At 36.1% G+C, this 12942-nt stretch overlaps 1 protein-coding gene across 5 annotated transcripts in view; it reads left to right on the top strand.

Moving 5' to 3' along the window:
* Positions 1-12942, top strand: part of PDE4D (phosphodiesterase 4D) — a 563993-nt gene that overhangs the window by 301104 nt on the left and 249947 nt on the right. Inside the window, exon 1 of one of the 5 annotated variants that reach the window (XM_065739845.1) lies at positions 4053-5298. The exons of the other annotated variants lie outside the window; for them this stretch is intronic. Within the exon in view, the coding sequence (XP_065595917.1) occupies positions 5252-5298 (47 nt within the window). The 5' untranslated portion in view covers positions 4053-5251. Of the gene's footprint in view, positions 1-4052; positions 5299-12942 lie in introns of those variants that run through there. 5 annotated transcript variants of the gene reach the window in all.

Consider the following 12942-nt stretch of genomic DNA (forward strand, 5'->3'; position numbering starts at 1 on the left):
CCAGAGCTCTCTTGAACTCTGGCAGCTTGGGGCATTGACTGCCCTGGGAAGCCTGTTCCAGGGCCTGACCACCCTCTGGTGAAGAACCCTTTTCTAATATGTGGATTATAGGAAATAAAAAACGCAGCAAAACCTTACCAAGAAATGTAGTTTACCAACTGAAATTTGCAGCAATAATGATTCCTGTTATAACTGAGCAGATTTTGCATTTTAGGGAAAGAACCATTTATTTCTTTAATGAGGAGGGGACTGATAAGAAGGGAGGATGGAGGACAGAGAAGAAATAAAAACGCATTTAAAAATGCTAAGAAGGTAGCAGAATACATAAAATATTGATTCTTCTGAGTTGTCGACCTGAAGATTCTTTGGACTTCCAAAAAAAGCTGAGTTGATAGATTATGTTCCGAAATTACATTTAGAGTTGAGCATATCACTTTTAAAACAAAAATTTACTCGATAAATTAAGCTCTTTTTCTTCTTACGGGATAACCAGAAGCTCTTAGCATTAGTTAATCCATGACTGTTGTTCAAATGTGAACTATATGTTTTTTTTGCATTAATTTCCTAAATAAGCTCTCTAGGCAAGTTGTGCAGAGTGTGTTCTATACACACTGCACAGGGCTCATTTAGACCTCCTCTGAGTAAAGAGAAACATTTTCTCTGTCATTTTTCAATTCAAAGTGAAGTCATGTGAGGCTGCGTCAGGGCCCATCAAAATGGTGTTCCTATAGCACGACACCAAACATTTATATTGATTGCATTCTGCTTGAGGGGGGAAGGCCTGCAGGGATTCAAGAAAACTGGATAGGAAGAACAGAGAAAAATAGACCTGCTGTATGTTTATGTAATAAACCTTTAACTGTATGCAGAGGGATGCACAGCTCTTAACAGTTCATTAATCACATTGATTTTTTAAAATATGTGGTTTTCAAGGAGAATTTATAAATAGTAAAGGGATTCTAATGATCAAAACATAGAAACAAGTTCCATGCATGGGGAATTTTCACCTCCATACTTTTTGTCCATGTATAGGTTTGATCACTGTATTTTCATAGTACTGCAGATAATTTCTATGTTATTCTTCTTATACAATTGTCAAGTTTGAAGTGATGAGTTGGTGTTTTCTTTTCATTGATATTTGCGCAGAATCTATAGTCTGAATTCACCAGCTCATTTTGCATATTATCGCAAAAGCTGAGATAGGTCATTGCCACTGTTTAACCTGTGATACTGATGAAATTATTACTTAGAACTGGCTTTTCAGCATTCTTTAAGCACTAGTTTTACCTTCCTAGAGGCATGTTTTGTCCTAATCATTATTGTATTGACACAAAAAACATTTGATTGAGTGATCATTTACCCGTTTTTGGAAAAAATAGAAAATGTTTTATATGCCACTGTTGCCACCTGTTTCTCCTGACTTGAATGTATATATGGTATTATTGTTTCCATTGATTCCATATTAAAACCTAGCACTGGTAGAACAGCAGTTCTCACCTCTATTAGCCCTCTTATTAGAACCAGGAATGTTACAAATCTGCTAGTGCACTTGCACATCTAAGAAGAGGCTGACAGACCCAGATGTTAGTCAGTTTTTAAATGAATGTTCTGCTATCACTGGTACTTAAAGTCTGAGTGCTGTGGGGAGAAAATATGTGCAGAAACTAAGAAATGGAGATGCAAATAGTTCTCTCTTTGGATCCCCTATCCTTAGAGAACAGGACTGAAACAAAGATGCTAATAGGTCAGTTAGAAATCTCATGAGACACACTTTTCACTGGTCTCTGATTAAATATTACATTGGTCAGTCAGAAATGCAAAACTCCTAAAGACCAGTTAGAGAGAGAGAGAACTCTGTAGTTCCAATGTGACCTTTTATATTAAAATGAGAATTGCTGTAGGCCAGTTCATACGATCAACATGCATAATCCATTATCTAATTAGTTGTGGTTGAAAATTGTCAAGGAAACCTTGGAAAGGGAATAGAATCTGCAACTTCTGTGTTTCTGGCAAGAACCAATATCACTTGCAGCCTGTCTCTCTGTCTGCATGCCTAGAGTTAACATAACTTGGGAAGATGGACTAGGCCTTCCTGTAGCATGAATTCTAATGATCAGAGCACTGTTGAGGTAGCAGAACCAAGAGATGAAAGCAAAACCTGCTTCAAATTGCTTTTTTTTTTTTTTCTTGAACTGAATTGTACTTGCAGTTTCAAAGAAGTTGGTGAGTGAAGCTGACTTGGAGCTGACATACATAAATGCTTATTTTTGTCCTTTTAAGGTAAAAAAAAATAACCGACCAAACAAACAAAAAATCCATTACAGTTAATGGCACTGTTTTTAAATGCTGCATTTTTTCAAATTGAACTATCAATCTCATTAGCCTATCCTAGAAATGCAACAATAATTATTTTCTGATTAAGATCCCTATTTTGACCTTATCCTTGCTCTAGAAGGCCCGTACATTCTGAGTTCCACTTTGGTGAACTCTCTATGTTCGTTATTAAGTCATTTTATTATACGCTTACTCTCCTCCTGCAGCTCTGCTTCTGAAAGAAATCAGTTGAATCAGTTTGTGCTGAACTTAATCCTAGAGAAAAACAAATAAATTGGCTTCCTCATGACATATAGATGAAGAATAGTCACATTCGTTAATTTCAAATGTGTTCAGTGACACATTGGTGTTGAGAAGCTCTTTCTCAAGACAGTACAGTGCATTATGTCTAGTGTTGGAAATGTCAGTTCCTATAGATGAACAGGCAAGTATGCAGTTAGGTGAGTGCAGTATGAAATAATAATGACGGTGCAGATTTGTGTAGCATTTGGTGTACTTAATATTTCATAGTAAGTGGATCTAGCCTAGAGAAAGCAACAGACAACTGGATTAGTTAGAGGTAATGTTTTTTTATTTCAGATGAATAACACATCCTTGCACTTTTCACCATTTTGTTTATATTCTTTAAAATGTTTGTTTCATAAAACCCAAAGTTAGTGAGTTGAGGAGTGTTGCTTTTAACATAAAGCATAACCACATCATAATTGCTGTAACAATTTACCTGTTCTTCTTAAAATTTATACTGAATGTCTTCACTGAGCATGGATTTGCTTTCTAATTTCTTGGTGAAAAAGGCTAATTTTTGTTCTTACCTTTTGTAACACAGTGTTTTCTGTCATGGCTATGTTTCAGAGAAAAAAATAAGCAACTAACCTTCTGCATGGAGTAGGAGAATAAAAGCGTTGCTGGAGACCTTTTAAACTTTGACATCTATTGTATTTTGGTGCTCCTATTCTTCAAAGTACAGTAGAACACAGTATACAATATGTGCAGCAGTAGAAACTCACTTTAATGACTGCATTATATACTATTTCACTGTGAATACATTACCTCTTTCAAGCAGTTTAATATTTTATTCTTTCTTCAGAACGGCATCAACTTTAATAGGGCTAATTTGGGGTATTGCAGAAGAGGGCTATGGAAGCAAAAGAGCTGAGCTTAAAGAAACAGGACCTATGAAAACCTACAGTGCAATATCTTATCACGTTACTCCCAAGTCCACACACACCCTAATCAAATACACAATTTTATCACAGCTTTTAATGCCATTGAAGTTGCAGCTGGCTTCCAAACTGCAGGATTTCCTGTCTCAAAGGGCAAGGGGTCATTTGAAGTTTAAAAAGTCTTAGTGCTGCGCAAAACACTGTGGATTAAATAAGGAAAGAAGGAAAAAGAATGACAAGTGACCTGCGTACGGCCTGGGCACCTTGAAGTGTAAAAGCATTTCTAGAAATCTTTTAAATGTCAGGAGGGATCAGCACAGCAAAGCGTATTCTCTCCGCACATCTCTTCCTGCCGGTTTTTTTGCACTCGACTGCTGCATTTTCCTCGCTCCCAGCCACTCAGCGACAGAGGCGGTCTGCAGGCAGGCTCCGGCGCTCGGTCCCCCCCACGGCCCCGTCCTTCCCCCACGCTGCGTGGGAGGCAGAGCCGCTCAGGACCGCGCTGTGTGGGAGAACCCACCTAGAGGGCCCCCTTGACGCCAGCAGAGCCCTGCCAGGCAGCCTGCCCGCGCCGCAGCCCGGCCCCGCCGCAGGCTGAGCGGCACCGCGCCCGCCGCCGTCCGGAGCCGCCGCCGGGCTGGCAGCAAGGCACAGAGGGTGAAGACACCGGCAGCCCGAGGGGTACGTTGGAAATCCTTGTGAGGAGCGAGGCAGCGGAGCCTGTTGCCTGCGTTGCTTGAACGGAGACACCGGTTCTCTGTCTTGGGCTTGAGAAGCTTCCCGAGGATGTTGCCGGAGCTTCAGGAGTGATAACAACTAGCTGGGAGCTGAACTGGGTTGGGGGGTGGAAGAAAAGGAAGGACAGCAGAAAAAGAATTGTTCTCTAAGACGGACTTGAAGCTTTGCTCTCATTTCGCAACATAAACGATGATGCAAATGTTTTTGGTATACACTGTAACATCAAAAGAGAACTGGGTTCTGCAGTGCAAGAATCAATAGCTTAGTCATTTTACTTAAAGGGAGCAGGCAGTCTTCTTATGGGGCTAGGCAGCAAAAACAGATTTGATCACGATGTGATCTTATCTCATGATAGTCTGTAACTGTTGTCCTGTTCTATGGAGCCGAAAACACGTACTTCCTTCCTTCTGTCTTAGATGAAGAAATCAACCCACAGAATCGAATTCAGAAAGAAATTTGGTTTGGTTGTGCATGGCTATTAAACACCATCCTGTTCCCTGGGCTTGTGATAAAGGAAAACTGCATTAAAGTGGTTGGTGATGAATATGTGTCTAAGAAAGAAGAAAAAGCAATATTTCTTTCTGAACATGGCAAAGCAATCTGAAGTCACACATCTCCCTCTAACCACTGATTTGGCATGGATGACAGGAAACTATCTCTTGACTAACCTTTTCCAACTGTACGAAATGCTGCATATGAAGATGCTTTAATCCGTATTAAAAGCACTTGGATTTTTGTCAAGGCAAACTGTTGGCATTGTCATACAATTTCTGTATACTGATTACTTTAATGCTATTTAAGTAGCAAGTGAGGCATAAATGGATGGACATGTACCTAGAAAACCTGTCAGAAGTCTCTTCAGGTCCTGGTAATTTTTATTTTTGTGGATTACAGTGATTCATTCAATAATCCCTGCTGTTAACTGCTCATGCAGTTGTTCTGGAATGCATCTATGAATACCATAACAGATAAAGCTGTCTGACAAGGAAGACACTAATGTTGGAAGAACTGTGAACATGATGCATGTGAATAATTTCCCCTTTAGGAGGCATTCATGGATATGGTGAGTAATCAATACACTTTACAGATTGTTAAACTCGGCATGCTTGTTTGCAAAATACTGTGGCAAGTACCAGATGCTGTGTTTTTTCCCACATTAATGTCAAATGAGGACTAACTGGGCTATGAAAATATGAGAATCTCACAGACATAGTACTGCTGAAGTAGTATGCTTGGCACTCTTTTCCCTCTACAAAGCAGACAACTGATAAAATTGGCATTATCATGGTAATGTTTTCCTGTGTGATAAAAGCTTTTTCAGGAGGGAGGTGTATTTTCTTTCTGCATCAAAGAAACAGGAACTCTTCATTTCTTACTTAGCATTACTTGACGGAAATGATGAAGTATTTTCCTCTTTTCATATTGTACTCTTCATCCTGCAACTTATTTATATATATTCACATTACTGGAAAAACAGATTAAAAAAAAGTTCATTCATATGATAATTCAGTGATCTTTAATAAATGTATTTGTATAGTAGGTTTTCAAGTGTGACTGTTTGGAAGACAGTCACATAGCATTAAAATTCCTTTATCATCATTAAAACATCTGTTTCCTCATTAAACCACAGACATCTAAGCTCCTGCTTACTGAATGGGCTTTCTCTGTAACTTTTTTAGCAGTAGAGTGCAGTTGACTTATGTATGTAATTCAGTATGAATTCTGCCAGTGGTTGTTGCGTCATATCATGCTCCTTATGTTGGGATCTGTCCTGATCAGATCATTGTGAAGCAAAATTAGTTTCCCGGAAAACTTTTGCATCTTGCATAAATATTGAGTCTTTTAATGGGAAGAATGTTATGGAACCTCAGTGGAAAAGAACTGTGTTCAAGTTGTGAGATGGGCAGCTATGTGCATGTTTGCTTGAAAGCTATGCCCTTAGTGTGTGCTAGCCTCAATAACTAATTTTCAGGATAAAATTTGCCTGGGAAAATGTGTCAGCCAAGGCTTTAAAGACAAGTTCTTTTTATGACATGTCAAAATCGTATTTAAAAAGAGCAGTATAAAATCAAGACCCTGGTGCCTGGCAGCACCAGCTCTGGCGTCAGCTGAGTGTCATTTGTCAGAGGCACCGGCTCCTCTGAGCTGAGCCAATGGCAGGAGCCGGCATGTAGGCTGTCAGATTATGGGGGAGACAAGGGGGGTGTGATGCTCTGGCTGCTCGTTTTCTCTTATTACTCCAATTTTATTAAATAACTGGTAGGCACACTGCCCTTTTGATGCATGTATTGTTTTTATTATGTTTTATCCCATCTTTCCCTAAGACCATTGTAGTTTGCATATAAGCCCTTATATAGCCAACTTCTTATCACCTAGAAAATGAATAATGTGATCTGTAATATATTCCATCTTTCTGTTTTGGCAGTTTATTTAGGAAAATCTTTCCGAAAAGGTACTGCACTCCACACCTAACAGGAGCACCATTTCCACTGTCTTCTAAGAATTTGACCTAGTTCTTTTTTTAATAACTTAGAGAAATAATTTTAAGAACATTTTAACCCCCAGGGCTCATCTCCTGTCTAAATGGTTTTTAAGCAACATGAAGTCTGCAGTCTTTTGAAATGGATTTTTAGCAAGCCAAGTGTTTGTTATGTTTCTCCTCTAAAATGTAGTCAGCTGTTTTCCCTGCTCCTTCCCAGCCCCTTGCTGTCTGCCACAGAGCATGAACCCCTTGTCTGGGGAAGACTGTGTCAGAAGTATTTGCTGTGACAAACATATGAAGTTAATTAGATGACCTATGGTTAGTATTCTAACAGTGTGAAAGGTACCATGCCTGCGTTTGCACTTATTGAATGCTAGACCTTAATTTAGTGTTTGTATGTCTTTTACTCTTGTTCCTCTCAAGACTGAGAATTGGCAAATTTGCTTATTCATGCTACAGTAGGTCTGTCAGGAGCATTTACAGGCAGCAGAATTTTAAGTTGCCAGTCATAGTTTTTCATTTTTTTCATGAGGAGCCTTCATAAATCTGTGTTTATCAGGTATACCAACCTTTTCTATTGTGAATTGGAAGTGGCACAAAGAAAAGTGTGTATATATGTATATAACCTCATCTTGTGCTACTTTCAGGTGCCCTTTAAAGGATTATAATAAAGATAACTTTCATGGGACCCAATTAGTTTTGTGTTTGTTTAATACGAATATTAGTCAATTGTCTTTTAATTATGTTTCCTCAGTGCTGATGCAACACATCAAAGCTGTTTTCTCGACAGCGTCATGTACTTGATAATATTTTGTAACCTTTACATGTGTGCAGAAGTAAGTATATCAGAAGTATAACTAATAATTTTCTGTACCTTAAGGTGTTGCTTTTTTAAGGTTGTTTTCTGTACCTCAGAGTAAAATGTACAATGCTTTCATGTTCTCCTTATCTCATATGGAATATGGGGGAGGAATAGAAAATAAAAAATATAACTTTCATGAATTTATTTTTCACTTCCATAACTCCAGGGTTTTCTTTGCATGTCATATGAACCAAGGCAATAGATGTGTTTTTGTGTTTGCTGCTTTAGGGAATATGGAATAGCCAAAAACTGATAACCCTGAAAGTAGGGTTACAGATACGAACCCAGAAGTTTTTGGAAGTGTACTGAGAACTCCAGTATGTGAACTCTCCTGGTAATGCTAATAATAGGAAGCAGCTGACTCAGCCAAAAGCAGATAGAAAATATTACGGTCCCTGGCAGCAAAACTAGGATCAAAACTCTGTTAGACAGATAAGGTTAGCTATAGTCTGAGTGCAGTTTAAATGGTATAAAAATGAGATTAGAGTAGACAAAAAAGAGGCATTTTGTCAAAAGCTGTATGGATTAAAGAGAAGCAAATATAAAACGCAAAGTGTTATAGTGGCTTGGGGAAAGGATGTCCCAGGTGAGGATAAAGCTACTCCTAGCAACAGTGAGAAACATCTATGATGATAGTAGAAGGAAGAATAGGATTTTACAACTACTTACCATATTGCACACAATATAACATAAATTATGTATTAACAACATGCAGCTTTCTGCCATTCACATTGAAAACAATTTTAGAAACATCTACTGCTGAGTTGTATAAGCAGGCTTTCCTTTCCACTGCATTTTATCTGCTTTTTGGATGCCAAACCAAATAAAGATAAACATGGTATTCAATTTTGCTTGCCTAATTGACTAAAAAATATTGCATGTGCCTTTAAATCTTACCATAGGAAAAGCAGAAGTGACAAACTTATCTTTGGGAACATCTTTCTTTAAACTGATTAAGATTTGAATTTAATCTACAGGTGAACACATTGACTTTTCAAAATAAACAGTGCAACCTATTTCCTATTTTCACCATTATAGTAAGACTGAACAGAATTTAATTCAATTAAAAAAATATATTATTTCTTAGTTCTTTTTTAGTCCCACTATATACTTTTGATTTGATCGTTATTGTTCTGTATGCTTCATCTAATGCAAAATAAGGTGAGTGCATAGCTGTGTGATAGCCTTTGTTTAGAATTAACTTGAGTCGTTTTTTGATCAGCAGCGTGGTAAATCCCTGAATTAATGCCGTCGTTACTAAGACTCTGTCTTCTCTTGTCCCCAGTATTCTGAATTAACATTACTGAGTCGTTTACAAACTTGGTAGAGAAGCAAGTGAATTTTGGCTAGCCAGAAATGGTTTGACTTCTCATTGTTATGCTGGTTCTTGCTTTTTGAGGGAACAGAACAATTTGTAATTAAAAAGAAAAAAGAAAAAGGTGGAAAATGAAAATAACAGTGCTAATGCATGAAATAAACTTTTAATGTGTTTGTAAGACATTTCGAGTCACCTCAGCTCACGAAAGAATAATTGGGACTGAGTTTAACTAACGCTATATCAAAGATCTTAACTGTTCTCATGGCGTAGCTCTTCTAACCCAAATCAGAATGAAGTGTTTCTTGCAAATATTTACTCATATATTTATTCTATAAAATTTTATTTATCGTGAAAAAAAAAAGATTCTTTCTGAACATGCAGTATTCAAATACTTCTAGTATTATAGCCTCAACACATTAATATAAAATCTGTAGAGGAATATCTCAATCATTACTTTGGAATTATAGATTTGATTGTAACTTTGGTGGGAAAGGTCATAATGTCTTAAACAAAGAAGAAATATTCCTATGATGAAATAAGATTATTTTATCCTCTGAGACCAGTAGCTTTTCACAGTACTGCTAAGTATGAAAGGTCACCTTATTCCCTGTTTTCTCATGCTCTATAACAGGTGTTGCTTTGCTTCAGGCAGTGTTGAAGTTTATTGCTCCAGTTAGAATGAGTGTAGTAAGGTTTATATACTGAATGAATCAAAGAGTTCAATTTTAAGGCATGTGTTACCTTTTCCTTTATATTTCTAACAACTTATGTGCCCAGTGGTGCCTAACTGACATGCTGATTATCAGTGAAAAGATGAAAATATTTCTACCATTTGTTAAGTATGGCAATGATTTTTTTTTTAATATATATAATTCATATTGCCCATGTAATGCTTCCATACAATAAATAAATAAATGCAAATAAAAAGTGCTCCTGGATATAACTAGTCACTGAAGCCTGACGATAATCTCAATGGGTAGCCTAGATAGGTATCTGAGTATGTCTATGTAAATTTCATTCCTTGTCACTGAAGTGCTCTGTAGTCTTCCACACAATAGTTATGCACTTATGCAAGTAAAATTTATGTGCAGGAAAGATAACGTAACTATAGTAAGAATATAATGTAATCGCACGACCTAGTGCTAACTATCTTATCATTGACTTTAGGGTGTTCTAGGCAATATCTGTTGAATCCAGAAATGTTGTAGATTGGTTCTAGAATAATGATCTGTTCTATAATAATTTAGCATATATTCTTGGATGACCAGTGTATTCACATTTTTAATACTACATGTAATTCAAACTAGAAGTTTGTACCTTTGAAAAGTAGGATTTCAAGTATGTAAAGAGGAATGGGTAGTCCCACATAGGGCAAGCACACTGGGGACTCTTCCAGGGCCTGCCTTTTGCTCTTCTGTACTCAGCATATGAAAAATTACTTCATACTCCTGTCCTTTGGATGAACTGCATGTTGTGTTTTGTTAATTTGTACAGAAAAGAAACACTATGAATTGAGAAGATTAGATACAATACAATAGATTTTCTATGCTAAACTGGATGTTTCTATCTATCTGTAGATAAATATATATATAGATACAGATTATAGATATAGATGCTATAGACATGTATACATGCACATATACACGTGTGTCAGTATCTCTAAGAAGTGTCATTTATTATAACATCATATTAAATTGTATATATAAAGGAAAACTTCAGAGTAATGGGCACAGTGTAATTGGCACATTCAAAATGCTCTGCCTTCAAAATACTGATCATGCTTTGCTTTATGTACCTGAATTATTGGATAGTTAACAGACAACATTTGGCTGTAGGTCACATCTATCTTTTAACCAGTCATTTTCAGGTTTAGTAGGTCAAGTTATATTTTTGAAGGATCTTTATAAAATTTGTAGAAAATTCTGCAACTACGAATAAGTTGCAACAGTAAAAATGATGCCTCTTTTACTCATAATATATCCTGTTGGTTATTTATGCAAATATCTTAACTCTCATATGCTTCCAAAGAGCCACCTTCTCTTCTACTTTGGGAAAAACTAATACCTTGACTCAGCAAAAATTACCTTACACCTCTTAAAAATGATAATAATGAAGAAAAAATATGTATTATTACATGAAATGTGTTGATTATATTATAATATTTGTGTCATTTTTGTTTCACTGGATTTGTGGACTCTTACATTATTTCTAAGCCTCCTGATCTGTGTTAAAGTGGATAAGACTTTTCTTTCACAGAAGTCACTTAAGGATAGGAATTTAGCTCCTCTGCAGAAAGGAAATTACAGGTTTAAATGTTCTGGTAAGTTAGTAGGTTTACTTAATATCTGTTCATTTGGAGACAACCAAAGGCTTGTCTAGGTGTATACAAAAAGATTGCTGTTTCAGTTGCTCATTTCAACCAGTGCATGATGGCAGGGAGGAGAGCAGAGGGAAGAGAATAAGTGCAAAAAGTGCTGATTATTATGAAACTGAAGATTGGTAAACAAATGTATCTTCCAGCCCACTGAACTTTGATCTTGTTAAAATATGAATAGGTAGGTTTCACTTGTACACTGGCATTTTAACTTTAATATTGTTAAGATTTCAATACTTTCTTCTGAAACTTGACCTGAATTCATGATCCTTCATCCTTTTATATGACTGCATTATAATTCCTGGTAATAGCAGAGCACTTTAAGATATCTTCTCATGTGAGCCATGAAGGAGAAGAGGATATTCCCAGTAAAAGCTATTGGTCAGTAGCTGTTAATAAGCAGAATAACTTAGCCTGGGTGACTCAGTCCACCGGGTTAGCAAAATGAACTATACAAACTACAGAGTTTAAAAAGAGTAGACATAATCAAGCGCAACAGCTGAAAAAACTATTTTGATTAGGAAACTGGTAACTATTTTTAAATGTCCAATCCATTTCCATAATAATGCACACGAAAATCTTAACAGAAGAAAGGACTGTATATTTCTTTGCTAGCTTTAAAAATGAGTTGACATTCCTGTATTACAATGGGAATTTATTACTACTTAAAAATTTGAATATGGAAAATAGTATGAAAATTAGTATTGTGCCTTATTTCTGCAGTAACCTTCTTTCTTCTGAGAACTGATTAAAGCAATAGTCTAAATATTGATGATATTCAGACACTAGAAAACTACAGTGATACAGAGTATACCAGAGTCTCAAATTAAATTGTTAAAGGGGAACTGTATTTCTTAAAGTTTGTTTAATTAGTTCATCCCTCGAAATGTACCTCTCTATTCATCTTACATTGAAACTTTAATTTTTACTCAGTGATAATATCCAGTAATTTTACAAGAAATATGTGGACAGTTTCTATTTTTTGTTTTTTGTTTTTTCCTAAGGGAGCATGGCTTCCTATTCTTAATTGTCTGAAGGAATTGCTTTAAATTACATTATTTCATATTTTCTTCTTTTAATTGGGTTATTGTGGTATAACCGATTGTCATATCTTTAGGAAAACAGATAGTTCTTATTGAGATGAGAAAACCTTACTGTAGCTTTCAATTTGCAATGAAATGTGACTCCTGATTCCATTATTCTTGTATAATGCTTAGGAAGTTCTTAATTTCAGCCATCAACAAACAGTTTTTGATACTGGATCTGAAATACAGACACTTTTACATTATTAGGAACTAAGAATTGGAAGTTACCTATGTTTATTGTGTGGATGTAACTCTACTAAAGTTTGTCAGTCCTTCAAAAGTTGTTGTCCTTGAAACAAGTTACTTATTGAAATTCTAAGAACAATTATATGCCTTGTGAATAATCACATGGTCTTTAAATAATTTTAAGAAAAAAAATATGTCATGCCCTAGAATTATAAAAATTTTCAATGCTTTTTTTTATGTCTTATTCCATGTAATTACGGGGTTTCTTTTTCTTTATTATAATGGAATAGAAGATAAAGAATAAATTCTTTCACCATCTGCTCTTTTAAGAGTGATTTTAGTTTTATAGTGATATACTTTGTTATTCACAATTTGAAATTTTCATAATTTAACTTCAATC

This window comes from Cyrtonyx montezumae, unplaced genomic scaffold (genome assembly GCF_038088225.1).
Source record: "Cyrtonyx montezumae isolate F1298 unplaced genomic scaffold, pur_monq_1.0 scaffold_25, whole genome shotgun sequence".
Lineage (NCBI taxonomy): Eukaryota > Metazoa > Chordata > Aves > Galliformes > Odontophoridae > Cyrtonyx > Cyrtonyx montezumae.